The sequence below is a fragment of the Catharus ustulatus genome, chromosome 6 (assembly GCF_009819885.2).
Source record: "Catharus ustulatus isolate bCatUst1 chromosome 6, bCatUst1.pri.v2, whole genome shotgun sequence".
Taxonomy (NCBI): domain Eukaryota; kingdom Metazoa; phylum Chordata; class Aves; order Passeriformes; family Turdidae; genus Catharus; species Catharus ustulatus.
In genome coordinates, this window is record NC_046226.1 from 34,388,573 (window position 1) to 34,408,626 (window position 20,054).

Genomic DNA, 20,054 nt, shown 5'->3' on the forward strand with positions numbered 1-20,054 from the left:
CAAGCAAAAGGCAGGAGGCCCCAGTTCAAGTTCTTGACTTCAGTCAGGTGCAGTAGAAGCACCAAATTCAAATTATTTCCTCTGATCACAGAACACACTGATGTCTGGGATTTCTGTTTTTGATCTGCTGAAGACCACTGAAGAAAACTTTGGCAAATTTGGAGCCTCCCATTACCAGTGGGATGTTGGTTTGGTTTTTTTTATTGAGAGCGGGGTGGTGGTTTTGGTTTTTTATCTTTTTTTCCCCCCTAGAGAATTGCTGTTTTCTCAGATGTCTGAAACAGAGTTCTTGTTCATAAGAGTAGAGCATTAGCTGGTCTAATTAGTGCATGCTGATACAGCTGCAGGAGTGTGCTGATGTGTTTTATAAATTATGTATGTGCTAGGATTAGTTTATTGAAGAATTCCTGAAGAACCATGTGCACTACATAGTAATTCAGCTGTTGCAGCCATTTGCATTTCTCTGGGACTCTGAAGATCCTGCAGCACAGCCCTGAGCTTCCCAGGTCTGACAAAGACACCCAGATAATCTGAGTGGCTGAAAAGGAAAGAAAGCATCAGGTGTAGAGGGTAGCTCTGCCAGTACCAGTGCCTGTAAAAAGGAGATGAAAACTCACTAACACAGAGCATTTTAACTCAATAGGGTAATAGCAACAATCTTGCCTTGCTGTCTTCCACAAATAGCAACATTAATTAACTGCAAATGTAAGCAGCCCAAGAGTTCAGTAATATCAGGGCACATCAGCTTGTGATGGCCACAGTGAACAAGAGACCTCTATGTGTTCACGAGGATGTGACAACGCAGGCAAATACAAGACCTCAGAAGTGAACATAACATTTATCTTCTGTGAATGTTTGAGGAATAGTGATTTCCCACCTACCAAGTGAGATAGGTTATACGCAAAGATTAGGGTAAGGTTTCAATCACTTATTCTATAATGAAACTTAGCAGGAAAACATCCACTGCAAATCTTGGAGGAAAGGTTCTGAAATAAGTTGTTCTTCCCATTTATTACTCCAGCTGAGACAGGCTGAATTTCAGAATTTTCTGCAAACAACTGGTAAAAACCTGTGCTTTTGCCTTCTTGAGACAGCTGTGTCTTTCTGCACATGCATAGTCTGTGAGAGCTGCTTCTGAACAGCACAGTGCCATCCTCATTGAGCCAGTCAGCTTGGAGAAGACTCGCTAGCTTTGGTAAGATATTCACTGAAGCGCTGGAAAAACCTCAGATGAACTTTGGTCGATAGATCTCTCATTCTCCTGCATCGCTACAAGTAGTTAATACCCCAGGTCAGAAATGCCTTGTGCTTGCTCTTCAGAGGAAGAGTCAGCTTTGACTCTCTCTTTAAACAGAAAAAGCTGAAATAAGCAAATACAGTCTGTGACCTTGTAGAAATATAAGAAAGAGCTTCATTAAAAATCAATATTTCTGTCTTACGTGCTCTGGGGAGATGTAAGGGAGGGGTTTTTTTCCCCACTGATAAGATTCTCTGTAACTGTACAAGGTGGCTTAGCAAATTTCCTGCCATAACAAGCTGCATGGTAAGCAAATAGTGACTAACAGGGTAGTTCAATATTTACACAACCTTTTTGGTTTTAAGTACATGACAGATTATTAGTAAAGGTAAAATCTCTTCTGATAGATTAGTAAGATTTTCCACTGAACAGTTTACTTTTTTCCCAGAAGTAGGGAGTGACAATTTCAAGCACACAGCAAAACTCACATGGAAACTGTGGGCACACAGCAGGACAAGCAACCCAGTGTAGTGGGGGAGAGCAAATATACAGGATCAATGACAGAGTGAAACAACCTGCAGCAACAGAGCAGCTCTTCTCAGTGTTGGCTACCTCAAAGGAATGTGCTGCTGCTTTCTGGCTTGCTTTTTTGGGGCTTTTTACCACATAATGGAGCTGCCTACTGCTGATAATGTTTATTTATGTGAGGAGGTGAACACATGGCTTCAGAAGCTGCAGTTCTTGTGTGCACTGAAATCTCCTGTGAACAAAAGGTTAAGATTGCAGCTTGCCTTCCTCCTCCTGCCTGACAGTAACTAGAAATAACAAGAATGCAGGCAGCATAGGAGGTTGTCTTTGGGGAAACTGCAGCAATCCTTTATGCCCAGAGCCTGTACAGGAGCAGGTTGGATTAGATGACCTCCAGTGGCCTCCTCCAACCTTACCAGTTGTGTGATTCTGTAACACCAAGCCTGGGAGCTTTTATTCTGCTTCTCAAAACAAACAAAAGAACCAGAAAGTGAGACCACAAGGCATTTGGGAAAGCACCAGGAAATGATGACCATGTCAAATAAGAGTAGAGATGTTCATTCACTAGAAGTGAGAGATGAGAAAATTTTCCAATGTAAAGAACTTTTAAAACATGAAAAGTTTTGACTTGATAACCTCAAGATTTAGGCTAAAACCCAGAATTTACAGTAAGATGTTTATACAACTAAGGAAAACACTCCTATAGTGATCTTGATTGCAGGGATGTACAATATAGTAAGTATAGAACAAATTTTTTCAATAAGGTAACGAAATATCAGAGCTTGTTCTTATTGCCACTTTTGCCTGTGTTTGCAGACCCCTTCGCCTTTCTCATCTAGAAAAGCAGACCCAGTGTGGGCAGACAGCCTATGACAGACTACTTAGAGTAGTTGTAAGTCAATGTTTCAGGTTGTGTTCTTCACTCTCCCTCCCACACCTTTCCCTCACAGCATTCCTTCTGAAGTGCTCCTTCACTTTCATCCTGTTTTAACAGGGCATCTTCCTACTTTTCCAAGATACCAGGGTGTTGTGGATATGAAATAATTATTCTGAGGCCAGTGCTCTGTAGCAACGTACTGCTAGAGCTGTATTCAAAGCAAAAATGTCCAATTCCTTAAAATAAACTAACCTTGGCTTGAAAGCCTTTGAAAATTACTGGGGTCCAAAGAAGCCTCTTTTTTTGTTGCACAAACATGTAGTTTTTGTGTCCTTTATAGATGGTTTGTTTTCCCCTCACACACTGACTCCTCTTACCTTGTTGCTAGGGAAGCAAGTGCAATTCCACCAATTCCAGCATGCCAGAACTGAGATGACTCAACAGATACTCCACTTAAAACAGTGCCCAGGCAAGAAACAGCCCTGTCCACCACAGAGCACTCAAGTTCTTGGCAGCAAGACCTGTGCTCTTGTGCAAGTTCTGATTGCCAGACTTGAAGACCCAGGCTCCCCACATGTGGGGACAGTTCTCTGAAGCTCTCCCTTACATGCAGAACTCTGCTGAACTCATCTACCCATCTCCAATTCCAAATATTAGCAGCACAGTGGTGGAAAACCAACCCTGATCTCCAATCCTAACCTGTTCTGGGCTGCAAAAACTGCTAAAAAAGCATTTTGCAGACTTTACCAAATGTTGCTATTAACACAAATCAGTTACATTATCCATACTTCAGCTATTTTCTGTTTGGCCTACTCCTTGCCAAAAGTAAGAACATGGGGGAAGGGTGAACACAATCAAAATATATCCCAACACCCAGAACCATATTCTTAATAATGATAATGAGGAAGAAGAATGTCTGTGTTAAGATCACAGAAAGGCATCTTTTAACACCTGATTTTTAAAAGCCCTTGGTTAGAGTGAGGTCTGCAGCGTAATACCTGTCTGTTGCCAACAATCATACTTCTATATAGTGATGACACTGTGTTATTCAGCTCTTTTCTTTAAAAAAGCCCACAAAACTGAATGTCACCATGGGAACAGTCTAAAGTTGATTTTGGAAAGAGGCTCATTTCCTATAGCTTTTCTGTTGGCATAAAAATAATGTCACTGAACTGTATCAGGAGTAAGTGCTTTATGAAGTATCATCTCTGAAGATACCATCCAGTTCTGAAAATATCCTCCCTAATGGTTGCATTTCTTTACTTTCTGAAGCAGAATAAAGGGCCCAGAAACACTTCTTCCCTGTTTTCCTCAATAAGAAACACACCCTAATTATATGATCTACCAGCAGTGTGATCTAATTTCACCATTCTTCAGCCTGCAATATGTAGTGTCAGTATGGAAAACTTCCTCCTTAGAAGAACAGTCATCCTGGTTGGCTGGCTGAACAAATGACACATGTTCACACAAGAATTATGCAGTCAACCATCTTAATAAGGATTTACTTTAAACAGAACCTTGTATGGGTACACTAGACTCAGTCTCATTAAGGAGCAAGTTGGATTTTTATACAGCATGAACCACTGGCAATCTAAAACAGACCCACTGAAGAACGGAATGGAGAATCAAACGCAATGTTTCAGACCCAAGCTCTATGTGCCTTTAATACTTTCTTTTTCCTTTTCTTTCTGAGAGAGTGCACACTACGACAGACATTTGCATTTATCATGTTTTTAACTTCTTTTCTAAGGATGAACTCTCTGAATCTGCATCTTCCAACTCCGCTCTGTGTCTTTTCAGTCCTCCAAGAGATTGGGTGCTCTCACTGCCCGCAGGATGCAGGTCAGCAGTATCCTCTCTTGTGCTCACATTGTAGCTGTTGGAGTCCATTTCAGATAGGCAGCAGTCTCTGTGCAAGGTCACACCCACCTGTACAAGGTTGCCATTATCAGCATTTGAGTGCAGCTGTAGTCCTTGTGTCACAGACTCCTGCTCTCCAAAACTCTGTCCATTGTTGAAGCATGAAGGGTGAAGATGCAAGTGGCCATTATTGTGGTTAACGCAGGAGGCATCAAAGCTCCTCTCCTCACTGCCATCAGTCTGGTTTCTGGAGCAGTGACCTGACATGCTACAGATGGCAACAGCAGAGAATGGAGGGACCAGTGAGTGATGGCTTGGTGCTGGTTGACAGTTCTGACTATTTTTCTGTTCCACAAGTCCTGCAGTCTGAATGCAAGGTTCTTCAGTACAGCTATTTAGCCCTTTGCAGATAGCTTTTCCATTGAGCTTTTTAGTCTCAAAAGAATGCTCTACACCTCCACTGCTTGTGTCTTCAGATGTGTTTTCTTGACCCTCCATCCGCCGCTGATTGTCACATTCATGAGCCTGACCATTACTAGAATTTTCTATCCCACCACATTCTTTTAAATTTTCTCTGTTGTGGTTTTCAGCAGAAAGAGCTGAGGAACCCTGAGGAACTACTGAACTTAAGTTCCTAGCATCTTCCTTAGTTAGTGAGCACGTTGCACTGTGCTTTCCACTGGTTCCTGGTTTCCCTTCATCATTTTCTCCATCTCCTCTGGAGGATTCACCATCTTTATTAGCTGAATATGATATGTAAGAATAATGGAGCCATTTGTAAGCTTTGTAAATCTTTCTTTCCACTGACTCACTATCTGAACAAGGGGATGTCCTTTCTTTAAGAACTTCTTTGTTGTCCGAACTCCTTTCTGGTGAAGAAGCTGGAGAGGAAGAAAGATCATCTACTTTGATTTGGGGGTAATCATATATGTCCTCACCTATGTAAGGGGTTACATTCTCTGTGTTAGTGCTAGTCCTTTCCTCCTTTTGCACCTTCTGTCGGTGCCTCAGTGCATTGCGTTGCCTCATCGATGTGCGTCTTTCGTTCAGTTCCTCTTCATCTTCTGTACTGCTGCTGCTGCTGCTGGAACTGCTGGATTCATTCTCCTCAGGGCTCGGAGACGGTGGCCGTGGGAAAAGGTCTGTCTCTAGTTCTGCCTCACGGGTACTGTCATCAGAGTCAGACTCATTGGAAAGGGCCAGGAGACGTTTGTCCTGATATTTTCTCAGTGCAGAGAGCCTCTGCTGGCGGGAAGCCACATCTTCTCTGGCTGAAGGGGATGCAGTTGATCTTAAGGCCCTTAAGTTATAGGGAGTTTCATCAGACTCTTCAGCCACATGTGGTGGGGAGTGATGCAAAGAGGTGGAGGACTCTGACTCACTGTAAGCGGAGCGTTCACTTACTCCAGCATGGAGCTGCAGGATTGTGCTCTCACTGAGGTCGCTGTCTGAATCAGAACTCCAGCCCTCGATCTCCCGGCGCACGAGAGAGTCAAAAAAGGCCATCATCCGTGGGTCTTCCTGGACTGATTGGTTGGCATAATCGTGGGACAAACCACTGCCACTGTTCAACACAAGACTGATGTACTCTTCATGAGTGTAGAGGCAACGCGAATCATCCTCAATTCTACCATCCAGGTCCCCCGTGCAGTCAGGCTGCTTGTAGGGACTCCAGATCTGTAGCAGAAAAAAAAAAAAAAAAAGAAGTCTTTGAATTCATAAACTATTATGAACATATGAAATGGAACAGTAGCTCAAATACCCAGAATAGCTGCAGGTTGCAGATTGTTTTTATTAATTTTTACTTCTCAGTACTATACTTACAAGTATTACAAAGCTGTGTGATTTTTTCTTCCCCTTTACAAATGTGGTTTTTCTGCATTTACTTCACCCATACAGAATATAAAAGCTCTCACACTGCAAATTATCCATCATTTTGGTAATTCATTGTGTGATAATTTCTCCCAAATTGCAGGGCTCTATTTTTATGTAATAAGGGATGCTTACTCACTAACAGTAAGAATAGTTTGTTGCCTACAATACAGTCGTAGCACTAATGAAGGCACTTGTTTCCCAGGAAACTAGAGCTGCTAGTGCCAGTGGTGTAGAGTAACATTTCATCCAGCTACGTAGTCAATCCCACCTGATCAGCAGGCAGGGAGTTGAATGCATGGAGGTGAAAAGTAGAGCTGCACTACTTCTTTTAGGGAACAGTTATAAAGAAAAGAAATCTTCCAACATCCTCTGAAGACACAGCAACAATTTTAACAGGTGAAGTTGAAGTGTTTTGCTGAAAGCTACTTTTGAAGTGTACTGATTTCACCAGCAGCAACAGTCTTGATTATGTTGTCCATCTATCCTTCCCTCAATTTTTCAGGTATGGAGAGGAAAAGGGGGGAAAAAAAAGCTCTGAAGAAGATCCACCAATATCCCTAAGAAACTAGTAATCCATAGCAAATATAATAGTTGGATGTCCTCACTCTTCTCAGATTTACTCACAGATTTGGGGGCAATGTGATTATGACATTCTGTGGACAACCACTCTCACTTTACACCAGTGGTTAATGGAATGAACAATGCCTTACTGTAAGCAGAGCCAGTATGTAGCTTATCTACAACAATGCCTTAATGTTCTGCTAATAAAAGATCTGATCTCAGCCATGCTTTGGTTTTATCATGCTAACAAGCTCAGGGGAAAAATTTCTATGCCAGCTCTCTATAATAGGTTGGACTTTTGGGCTAGTCTTTGGAAAAAAAATCTAAAAATTTTCCCAACAGAAATAAAGTTTTGTTCCAAACAGACAAAACTGCTAACAAAAAGAGTGTTTTGCATGTATAAATTACATAACCAGCACTCATCTTACAGATGTCTAGTTAACATATGCAACATAACTTGATATTACCACAACAAGCAACATAATAAAAGCACACAAGAATGCCAGTTGCTCTGTATTCACTGAGATTTTCAAGAGTGCGCAAGAAAAGTTTACACCTTTAGAATGGAAGCAAAATGAAATAAATTATCTTGCAACTACTTGCATAGGACAGCTGAATTTAAGATGAACAAGTAAACCTTATTCTGGAAATCTGCCAAATTCGAAAGCTTTTACTTTGCATCCTCTGTAATTTATGATTAACAGAGCTTCCACATATGATCTGGCTAGATGGAATAAGAGAGACACTATTCCAAAATTAAAGTAGTCTGTGGATAAACTTTGTTCTACCGACAATCATCAAGCTGTCTTCCAGAGCAAAGGGAAAGGAACTTTACATTATGTTAGGCTGTTTCTAGGAACATCTCAACATTAGGGTGTATTTGCTATTGGTACTTAAAAGCTTTTTTAATAATTTGCAGTACTGCAGTAAATTCTCTCCCATTGCAGTTAGTTAATATGACACTTGAAACCAGAATGAAGACAGTTTTCTGTTGCTTGGTTCAAGAACTGCACTTACCAGACATATAGCCCAAAGGACAAGCATCATGTTTGGATGAAGATAACAAAACCCAATCTATTATGTACAGAATTTCAGCAACCAAACTTAACCTTTTTGAACTGTTCAAGGGAACAGAAAGAATCACTCTTCATTCTCAATTTCCCAGGCTCCACATCCCAAAGATGTAGAAGAGAGCTTTTTCTCAGTGAATCCATGAGAGAGATTGTTGACTTGTGGATATACCACGTTTTTAAATAGAAAAATAGAACTCTACCTGCTGAAAAGACTGTTCTTGGGTTACTGCCTTCTTGATGATTTATGTAGTATGTGTTCAGTATCTTCTCTCACAGCCTCAGATTTTCTCCCCCTTTGTCCCGCTACTAAGCATTTCAGCAAGCAGTCCGATCTTTTTTAGAAGTATGTAACTTCCTGTAATTTCTTTGTAGTGCGTGCTTAGACAGGCAGGGTGATATGCCCCTTCCTCAAATAATCTTAGCAGCATTAGACTGATCACTAGGTTTTATAAAGCCTTTTTTATTATTATTTTTTAAGCAGGAGAATTAGAAAATTTAAAAATCTGGTATGAACCAATATAAGTGGAGGAGAGGCAGTCCATTCTGAAGTCCCTCTGAGAAAGGTCTGTTTGTGATGAAATTAATCTAAAAGGGTACATAAAGTGTGCACAGAGATAGTCTACATCCTTGGTAGCACTACCACATCTTTCTGCTCTCTCTGCAAGCATCAGCAAAAACCGAGCAGTATAAAATATTGAGAAAATAGCTACAAGGAAGTAAGCAATAAAGAGAAGTCTAGGGAATTCAGGATGAATACCTTGTTTGTATGGGATCAGTTGTCTCTGGAGAATGATATCCCTGCATTTTAGATATTTTGTTATGAAGAAGTGCGAAGGCCTGCCAGAGTCACAGAAAGAAATCAGACTAAGAATCTATCCTTGGCAGAATGAGAAAGTCTTTAAACTGGTATCAAAGGATCCAGTACTCTCTGTGGCATCTGAAATGGGCTTCTTTATAAGTGGAATGGCTTTGCCTTTTTCTCATCCTCTGACTGACGCCATGTCGAGGAATAATGTGATCAAACTGGAGAAAATAAGTTGGCAAATCAACCCACTGAGGTAACAATTTATCAAGTGTTCTTTCTCTGCCAGAAGATTAAGGAGATGAATATTACTCACTGGTGACCTGAGTACAGATATAAAAATAGGAACAATAACAGAAAACAGAAATACAAAAGTGATTCTCTACTTCAGTAGCTATCTACTGACAGCATATTTGAATTGCTTGTATTCCAGGGTGGCAACCCCCCATATTTTACCACAAAAAAAAGTAGTTTTGCCTGTAGCATGAGAAAAATTAAAATCAGTTATATTAGATTATCTGATTAGGCAGAGGCAGATAGTCACAATGACATTAATTTGTCACCATAGCAACATGTGCAAATAGACTTTGTTATCTCCGACACACTTATGATTTTTAAACAAATGGGACCCACAACAGTTGTGCTCTGTTACACAATATTCCATTTTCAATACAAAACAATTTTTTTTCTGAAAATTGTTATGCATTTAATCTATTTTATCTTTCCTGGAACTGTCTCCTAACTGCATAATTCTCCATGGCCCTCCTCTAAGCCCAACACATCAGAGGGAATGCCTTATTTATTTCCTCTGCAATGCAATTTGTTTTCCTTCCAGCACATCCCAATGTCTTGCACATTTTACTGAGGGGAAAGTGGTATTTTTCTGTTTTATATTGCTCTAGGCCCTGCAGTGAATGCTTGATGCAATTGATTATTTTAGGTTGCAGTTGCACTTTTTCATACAATTTTACTGAAGTTCAGTCAATGAAGGGCAATGAACAATTCATTTGGATCGACACACTGTCTGGAGTCAAAGCTCTTAATGTCTCCTGTTACTGAGATTGTTGGGTTTTACTTTTTGTCCTAGCAGAAATCAAACCCTAGACCAATGAATTACTGAATTGTATTCTTGTGGGTGCCTTACAACAGAATAAAACTAAAACAAAAAAACCATAACCCCAGATATCAAAACCGTTCTTGAATGCTACCTTTTTCTGTGAGGCTAGGCCTGAGATGAATTTGTATCTCATTTGCAATCAGCATTAAAATAGCAAATGTGTTGGCAGAAGCTCATGGAATTATTGAATGGTTTGATGCTGGTGCTATCAGTTCCTCCTTTCTTGAAGTACTAAATTTAGGCCAGCTACTCTAAAAATTAAGAGCTCAGACAAACAACTACTTGCATCCACATTTTTAACACAGCAGCATGTCTACAATTGCAATCAACCACAGTGAAGTTATCTTCTGCGATTTAATTCCAGAAAGGGTTTTAGAAGACACTTGAGGGTTAATAAAAAGAAGGACACCTTTAAAGAAAGTGATTAAAACAAATAAAAAGGAACAAAATAAGAAAACATTAAAAAATTCACTGTGATTTTTATTTATGGTTCCTTCTCCTGTCATCTCATTTTCTCTGAGCAAGCACATCAAGCATTTATATAGGGGAAAGAAAGACAGCCATACAAAGGAAAGACTTGTGTTCCCAGCTGTTTTTAATGCAGTAAATGGCCTCTCAGAACTGCTGGTGCTGTTTTTCCTGTTTTGCCCTTCTGCTAGTGGCAGTTACTAGTCTCCCACCTATCCACAGTAGTGGCTGGAATGAAGAAGAAACCACCTTTGTACAGTCACCTGCAAACTGCTGTGCACTGAAACAGTACTTTTAGAGATTGAAGTGAGACTGAAACAACCCGAGCCCCAAACAAGGCACATTAAAAGTTGAGGCAAAAGGACATACAACAAAAGGCTATGAAGACCTGGCTAGCCAATAAACTTATTACATTAAACACCTTTCCTTTAATTTGTTTTAGCCTGAAATGTCTGGGGAATTCAATTCCTTCAAAGCAGCTGCACAAGTTCCACTGCACACACAGTGACACAACAGGAGTTCTCTTCTAAGGAAGCACTCAAGCAGAGGTGTCTTTGAAAGAGTTACACAACCTGTGACTTAATCAAACTAACCTTTTAATCACTAGGCAAAAAAAATGCCCTGCCAAAACCCTAGCAGAAGTACACAAAAGCAACACAGGGGATGTTTATACCCATGCTAATCCAACAGTCTAAGCACACTCATGCAGGAAGGATTCATAGGGTGGACAGTCAGCAGATCTAGAATCCAAAAGGGAAAATTCAGGCTGCATGAATCAAGTTCCCAAGGCAAAAAAAAAAAAAAAAAAAAAAAAAAAAAAAAAAAAAGGCTTCTGGCAAAACTGTTGAACAGTGGCAGTTTGAATGCTTGGAAATTGAAAAATCAGTGAGCTGCTAAGACTGCTCAATGCACTTTTGTTCAAAAGCCTGCATTTAATATATTTGTGATCAAATCTGTCAGGCAGGCACAGATGAAGAAAAAAGAACTAAAGTACTGGGGGAAGACTGAAGAGAAGGAAAGCTGAACTGCAATCAGAACCTAAATGCTGACAGTAGCTGTAATGCAAGCAATGCAGCGGGGCATTGAGCCATGGTCCCAGGATTTTGGGTCAGTTCTGCTCCATAAGATGCACATCACTAAAACACTCTTTTGCAGGACAAGTTCATGCTGTCAACTCGTACCTGACAAAAGCATTTACAATATTCTAACATTATTTATAGCCACATGTGGGTAAGATTTTCATTAATTCATTCAACAAATAGGATCAACAGCAGTTTTTTTCATCCTACTTCAAAATTAAATGGTAATGGCTTTTTTTCACAATGTTGGTAGATCTAAATGATAGCAAAATATTTATGGCAGCAGAATGCAAATCACATTAGTGTAGCATAATCCTTTGCCTTCCTAACCCTCTAATAACAAAATTGGTTTTGCCTTGCTTCCACAATATTGACTGTCTTTCCTTAAGGAAAGAAAATTTCAGAACCTAACAAAGTTTCTTATCTCTTTCATTTCCACAGAAAAAGGTAAAAAACTTCCTAACAGTGCTGTACATTGTTAAAGGATTCAGAAAGATATTGTGCAAGGTATTAAGAGTCCTTCCTCTGGAAGCCACAGAAAAGGTATGTTGAATTGATTTGATGCACAAATATGTGCAAAAATTATAGAAGGCCTTCCAAGGCATTATTCAGCTAGGTCAGTCTAGACTAAGGTTCAACAATACTCTTTGGAGATACTTTTATTAAATTTTAGACCAGAGTATCAAAAGTTTTAGATCACATTACAGCTGTAACCATACTCCCTTGAGCAATTAAGACAAAACATTTCATAAAACAATAAGAGGAGAAGACAGGATGGGTGTGGAATAGAATGATGGTGAGCAAAACAAAGCATTTCTTCCTGAAAGACTGAAAGAACACATTTTCTGATAGCTAATCTTACCTTTATAATCTTTTCAACACCAGAAGAACAGATCATGTAGGTGTGAGGATTAAACCGCACTTGGTTTACAATTGACCGATGACCTTTCAATACCATAAAAGCACCATTGACGACCCTGCCAATGCCACCTAGGGGAGAACAAGCACACACACACATGAATAATTAAATCTTCGAATTACTTTCAGTCATAGTCATTTAAAGTCCTATTATATTTGACAATGTGCTTCAGCTTTATTTTGCAATAACTTAAGGCTGTGTTGGCTGCAGAATTCCAGTTTTATGAGCAATGCCCTGAAGAAGCTGCAAGTTTGATGAAAAGCATCCTTCCTGAAAATTAGGACTTAGAGCCTTGCTTTGACTCATCTAAACAAACAGTGAAGGTTTTTGACCTAATATGACAAATATGCGAATGAGAACAACATATATAATGAAATCGCCAGTAAAACCTAAGGCATGACAGAGACAGTTCATAAATCTGAGGCAGAGACAAATAAAGAAGTTGGCTTTTAACAGTGGTACTATTTTTCAAATTTATTTTTTAAATCAGCAATTTATTACTGTCACAGTTGACTCTAGTCTGATGAATAGGAAGGACCTGAAATAACACATCTGAACAGTGGGTTATATCATTCTTTGTCACAAGGCAGTGGATTAGCCAAAGTGGAATGCTTTTGTGCTGGTGGTAAAACTCAAAACAGAAGCCAATTAACTTTTCTGCTTGGTCATTGACTCTTGCTAGGTCTATACACCAAAGCAAGAAACAGTCACAGTATTTTTTTTTATATTCATAGACTCACGCAATTAAAACTACAAATTTGTTAGAAAGTATACTTGAGTATCTGAATAAAGAAGTGTCCATCAACATGCTATGACTTAATATTTTCAGTGAAAGAAAACAAAACTTTTAAAAGCTGGGAAGTAAAAACTGACAATCACTTCAGATGAAAATTAACTTGCTATTTAAAACTTCATAGGTTGTAAGTATAGCTTACAGAAAATTAAAATAATTTCACCATCTTCTGTGCTACTTATAGTCATCTTCACATGAAACAAACTTTATGTTCCTCTTGTGGAAAATATTTGCTATCTTCCTCTGACCCCAACAGCTGAAACAGTCACTGGTTTAAGCCCTGTGCTGATCAATTTCTAAGTGTGTTCTGAAACAGAGTCAGAGTTCTCCTGTAGTTTACACTTTCCTAAAGAAAAACTTGCATTACCACTGAAGAATAGTAATACAGAAGGGTCGAGAAAAAAAATTAAAAAGAAAAAAACCATTGTCCTATCACCTTTCATTTGTTAGGTAATACAAATGATGACAGCAACTGCAGCTAATGACCTTGTGTACAGCCCCTCTCCTCCTAGAAAGTGTTCTATCCCTTTCACTCATTATAACTGCACTCTGAAGAGTTGACTAGTGTTCAACATGGAGAATAAACCATGATAAGAATTTAGAAATGGGGTGTCATCCGAGTCCTAAAAATCCAGAGACAGATCTTTAACTGCTCCTATGCTATCCATGCTTTTTTCCATGTAATAAATTCAATTACCTTTTGCTGTCTTCGCTTGAAATGGTATTTTTATTTGTATTGTTTCAGCAGAATTGACCTCTGCCATCCTAAAACCACTCAAATTTTGCTTTTGAGGCTTGGGGTTTTTTTAGGGGAAGGTGGTGTTATTTGATTGCTTTTAAATTTAGTAGCGTGCATGGGTTCTGCAACTCTTTAAGCAGTTTTTATATTCTTAGCTAGCTCCAACATGTATAAGCAGTGTTCATACAGAAGTCATTAGATTACATATCTGTTATAAATGACATATTAAAAAAAATCCTAAAGTCTTCAGAGGCTGACTATACCAATTTTAGAAGGTTTATAATTTTATAACCTCTAAGTACTGGAAGGAAGAGATGGATATGTTCTAGCTGATTTTGCAATACTACCCAAAAATTGCCATGTTTAAAACCAGTCCTGAGTAGTGGTTTAGTGTTCTAGCTGTGCTGGGCAATAGGGTTTTTTATTTGATACTCACTCTTATTTTATACCCTGCAAATAAGTGTTCCAAGGAAGAGCAATACAAAAATCTCAAAAAGTCCTTTAAATAATATCCTAGTATGATATCTGACCAGCTGAAAGAAATAACTTATAAAATCTAATGTGTACATTTTAAAACAGATTTCCTGACCATGTTTGTCAAGAATACCTTTGCAACCCAAGGCCTCTCTACAGGCTCCCATACAGAGGAAGGAATAACACAATATTTTGAAGTAGTTGATGTCCACTAAATGGCCAAAGCAGTTTCTTCTTGGTTTGCTTTTTAACTTACGTTTTAAATGTTAGGCTAATGAACTACTTCTTAATTATGTGACTTTGTAAATACTTATGTGAATAAGTTGACATTTGACATACTGCAAACATGCTGAATAGTACTTCCCAATACATTTTTAAAACTCTAGTAAATTGTAACAAATGAGAGCGAGAGATTCAGACACCAGTCTGACTTCCCCAGCATGAGTTCTACCACAAGAAGCAATGTTTAGAAACAGCCAGAATAAATTATTTGTGGGATAAAGAAAAAGTGAAAGTAATAGACTACTAAGAAAAGTGCTGTAGTGCAGAAATCCGGTAAGAATGTAGAACAATCTCCAAACCAATAGAAGCTGCATTGTTCCAAACATTAAAAAAAACCTGCCAAAATGCCAGAGAACTTGTTGGGATAAGGAACTATCCTTCATTGGCTCTGTAACAGAGGAATTAAATGACCTCATTAAGAAGTCTTTTCTATCTAGGACATTGGAAAAGAAATCCCACTGTTTGTTCATATAAGGTAGAAAGACGTTCCACAGGCTAAAGCATAACTTCATACAAGCCTTGTGAATTACTCAAAGTGCTGAAAACTCCTGAGAAGAACCAGATATTTGCAGCTGCTGCCAGTATGCCACAGCACACCATTCCACTGCAGTACTTAGCTCTACAGTAGTAGCTCATTTAAAATTAATTTAGTTTTCATTAATAATAATCCAGGGCACATTTAGACCGTAGGCCACTACTTTCCATTTGAATCCTATGAGATCATGATGTGCTAACAAAGAGAGATACCATAGTTTGGAAAGCAAATGCACAGCACAATGCAAGCAAATATGCATAGAATATAGGGCCTCTGCCTTCAGTGCAGTAGATTATGTTTAGGTACCTTAAAAGTCTCTCTATGGTCACTCACACACCTATATTTGTTTCATACAGTGAATGCCAGAAGATGCTTTGCTCCTCAGAGAACCATCTGCAGAGAAGCTAGATTTAAACATGAGCACTTATGCTCTAAGAGCACAGGGTGGTTGTGTTTGGGTTTTTTTAATGAGAATGTGAAAACTGCTTGGTTGTACACTTCCTTTGAACTGGTGGCTGCAAACATTTTCAATACATCCAAGAGAAAGGAGCTTTGGTACAATTACAATTAGATCTTAAACATACTAAGGTTGGTGAGAGAAACACCCATGGATGCTGAATCTTCTTTAATTTCTCTATAGCACTAGAAAGCACCCAACACTGCCTTGTTTTCTGATAAATGCCACTTTCTGGTAAATACCAGTACGTTCCACAGGTCTGTGGTATTATTAAAATCCAAATGACATGGAAACCAGTCCCAATTGCACCGAATACAAAAACCTTTTCTACAATGACCCAGCACTTACTGCCTGTGTTAGTGAAACAACTGTTTCATAGCACACTATGGTCAACACTGACTGACCTGAAGAAAAACTACAGTCCTTAAAGTAAAACAGTTTATATCCCAAGACCACGCCTCAGAAAAATTATTTTTTTAAAAAAACAAATCTTCAAGAGCATGCTCCCCACTGGGTTAGATGGCTTCCCCCTGCCCCAGCCAAGTGGTATGCATATATGCATATGTACCCATACATAAAATATCTCAAAAACAGCTAAAGATATTAAGAAATGCTTAATACTTTTTTACTCATCTTCATTTATCAGCCCAGAACTTTGTAAACTTAAACTACAAGCTGTCTCCAATGAGATAACCCTGTTCAACTATTGTGAAAAGATCTGTTCCTGAATTCTTCAAGCCTGAAGAAGTGTTAGCATTTACAAAGACCAAGGAGGAGGAAAAAAGGAAGAAAAATTGCATCAGTGCTGCATAAAATTTGTGCAATTAGTTTAGTAACTGGACCACAATGACCGACCCTTTCTTGCCGTTACAGTCAAAGGCAGAATTAAAAAGAAGTTTTGAAATTCAGTTTGCTGTTCTGATTTAGTAAATTTTTCCAGAACCTGGTGACAGCCTGCTCACATGAACTGAAGGATCTCCAGCTTTCTTCTCAATCACAAATAAATGCCATATCCCTCACACAGCAGCTTTGAGTAAAATTTCAAAAGTAAGAGTTGCATAGATAATTCAGAGTAGTGAATGAGGAATGTAAATTCCATTTCAAAAACTTTTGGTCTACTAAACCTTCTATTATTCCACAAGACATGCCAGGTGGTGTCTTGAACAGGGGTTCTTTACCAACTAATAGACCATGGTTATTGTCATTAGGTTTAATAATGTCTTAAGTGCTTATATATTAATAGGTTTGCTGGACAAGTCATGTAGGACTGATGTCTCTTCTCACTTCCAGCTTGCATTGGAGCCAAGTAAAAGCTGTGGAAACTCAGGACTGCTTTTCTTCTGCCAGACTTATGTATTAACTTTGCTAGAAGCTGCCTCTGAAAAAAACTGTGATACTTTCACGGATTACTTTAAAGAAGAAACTGGCTAACCAATTCATGAAACATTTGGCAATTACTTCTAAAGCACAGTGGAAAGCTGGATAGTACTTGGATGGAGATGAAAGTGGAAAAATGAGCAAACTATTCCATCTTTAAGAAACCACAAAAGGTGGAAAACAAGCAACCAATCTTCTGGCATAGGAAATCTGGCCTATTCAGAATTATCTAAGACTACAGAGGGAGACATTCAGTAAAACTCTTCAACAGAATATCTTCCTAAGCAATTTAGGAAATACCTTTTTTCACATACCTCCCTGCCCCAAAGGCAGCAAAAATCCTGCCTAATTATTGGACCAAACAAAACTCCTTGCAGATTCCAGCTGATTATGAGAATTATTTAAGGCAACCTACTGGAAGGACACTGCTAAACTATGACTCTCTGAAAAAAACCCCAGCAGAATTTGTTCTATTCTCCTGGCAAAATACCAGTGCAGGCAACCACATTTCTCCAACTTGAAATATGTTTGCAACTGTCTGACTGATGTGCTCCTTCACACTTTTCCTCATCTTTTGTTCACTAATATTGCTAACCATTGGATAATCAGTACTTGGGACCTCTGTAACAAAATAATTTCATAACTGTTGTTATAGATGCAGCTGCTTTAAAAGATATAAGCTTGCAAAAAAATCCTTATTTTCAATTAATTGATACAAATTAAGGGAGCTGTATCATAAATATTTATAGCAACACAATGTCTGAGTTCAACCGGAAGGCAGAAATCAGTTCAAGAGATATTTTTATTTAAAATACCAACCAATGGTACAGGACATTACATCATCCTGTCTAGTTTGCACACTATTTTAAGTGAAAGACCACATTCCACTCTCTCAGATCACAAACCCAAAGGCACTCCTATTTTAGCTAGAACATAGGAACAAGGAGTTTTGCACTGAAGCAAAAGTTTTCCAAACTCTCTACATCCCTATGGCAAGACTATTTCTCCAAGAAGGAGCACAGCAACATCTCTCTCTGGCAATTATTCTGAACAGCAGGATAAGATTTAAGAAAGGACATTTCATCTCATTCAAAATGGGCACAATCTATCAAGAAGAGCTGAATAATGAAAAGCTTCAATAAGCCTATCACAGGTGATCTGGATGCCCACTTAGTTATTTACCACAGATGCAGACCTTTGGATTTGACAAAACAAAGCTTATGAGTTCTGCTAAAATATTTTAAAAAGAGAACTGCTCAAGTTACAAGCCATTAAGACATACACATTCCTACTCCTGTATCCTCTGATTCGTTAAGCAATCACTGAGGGCAATTGATATTAAGTAATTAATTTTGTAACTGAAATGTTGCAAGTGTACTGACACTCTTCCTGGTGTTACAAGAACCAGAGACCAGAGACCTGACCAAAACAGATATGGCATTATTTTGTGGTAAATCACAAATTAAATTTGTTTGATCAAAATGTATCACCTATTTGTTAATAGCAACTACTTGTGCAAGCACATATCTTTTTTACAGAGGGGTATCTTTTACAATTACTCTGAAGCAGATTATTTTGCTTAATAATTATTTTACTTACAAGTTCAACAAGTACTAGCTATCATCCTTTGTGCAAAAGTCCTAGATAAAAAGTTTGTCACAGGCAGCTGTCTGGGCAAAAAGCTTTCAAGAGCATCCCAACCATACAAACAGAAAATCTCAAATCCAGAGTTTACGAAGGGAGTCAGGACAGTATGGCGACATGCAGAAAATGTAATTCTACAATCTACACAATAAAACTTACAGATAAAGAACTAATTTTAATGTATGTAATCTTTGTTTTAACAAAGAGGAAAAATCCATAAGTAGCAGTAAATCAGTGTCAAATGAAAATCACATAAATCAAAAGAAAAGCAGGTAGATATTTCTATAAACTCTGTGCAAAGATAGAAGGTCACGTTACCAGTATTTAGCAGGACCATCTTCAGGACTTGTGGACTGCAACATGAAATGTTGGTTAACTAAGCAAAACCCCCAAAATTAGAATGTAATTTTCCTCAAAACCCTGTCATTAACTGAAGGCTATTCATCCTCTCAGGTGTGGATTATACAGCTATTATTAACAACCTTTGAAAATGAAACAAAATATTTTCATTTTACCTCTAACACAGCTTGTAATTTTCTCTCACTATTGCTAAAGTGTCTAAGACCACAGGATAGCCCTCAGTTGTACTTAATATCACTACAATGTACAGTTTAAAGAACCAGAGCCACTAAAAACGAAAACACTAGTACAGTTTTGAAAGTCTTGACTCCTTCAATTAAAACTTAGCACTCTTTTAGAAATGCAGTGATTTGTTTCAACAGGAGAGAGATGCTGTCGTTGTATGGCTTAGAGTGTCACATTGTCAAATCCTACACCCCACCAGATCACATCAAATTAGACATTAACCAACAGTGGCATTCACAATACAATTGCTACATTGCCCCCGCACTGTTGCTTTTCTTTAACATCCCTCTCCTGTACTTTCCTACAGAGCTGTGCTACTGCTGTTTGCCTGCCCCAGCATGGGAATGGGTCAGAAATCAGGCAAAACTGGGCATTTCCACCAGCTGATAGTGCTCCTCCACCCAGAAAATAAAAAAACATAACTCTTCTGCACTGGAACTCATTGGGAAGATTTTAGTATAAGAAGAATGAGAGTGGGAAAGAGGTCAGTGTACTGGAGCTGTAAGAAGCACCCTGTGAACCCAGCACCATTTTATGCTGCAAGCTTTATTATGGGAGGAATGAACATTACATGAGAAAGGAAAAAAAATAGAAAATAATTATGATAAAACATTAAAATACCATTGACCACTGTTATCCAGACAGTGGATCATGCATTTGTAAACTCTCCCTATCCAGCTTTCCTCAGAGTTGTTCTAGATCCACAATGTGAGTGAGAACAGCAATTATTTTGAATTACCAGTCTAGTATTTGTCAGACACCTCCCCCACCC

General features: G+C 38.6%; 1 protein-coding gene across 4 annotated transcripts in view; it reads right to left on the bottom strand.

The window, feature by feature from the left end:
- Positions 1 to 4,115: 4,115 nt before the first annotated feature.
- DCAF5 (DDB1 and CUL4 associated factor 5) overlaps positions 4,116 to 20,054 on the bottom strand; it is a 65,669-nt gene continuing 49,730 nt past the window's right edge. For all 4 annotated transcript variants that reach the window (XM_033061585.2, XM_033061589.2, XM_033061588.2 and 1 more), the window contains exons 8-9: positions 12,340 to 12,467; positions 4,116 to 6,179 (exon numbers count right to left, since the gene is read on the bottom strand). In XM_033061585.2, coding sequence (XP_032917476.1) covers positions 4,368 to 6,179; positions 12,340 to 12,467 — 1,940 coding nt within the window. In that variant the 3' untranslated portion in view covers positions 4,116 to 4,367. The remainder of the gene's footprint in view (positions 6,180 to 12,339; positions 12,468 to 20,054) is intronic.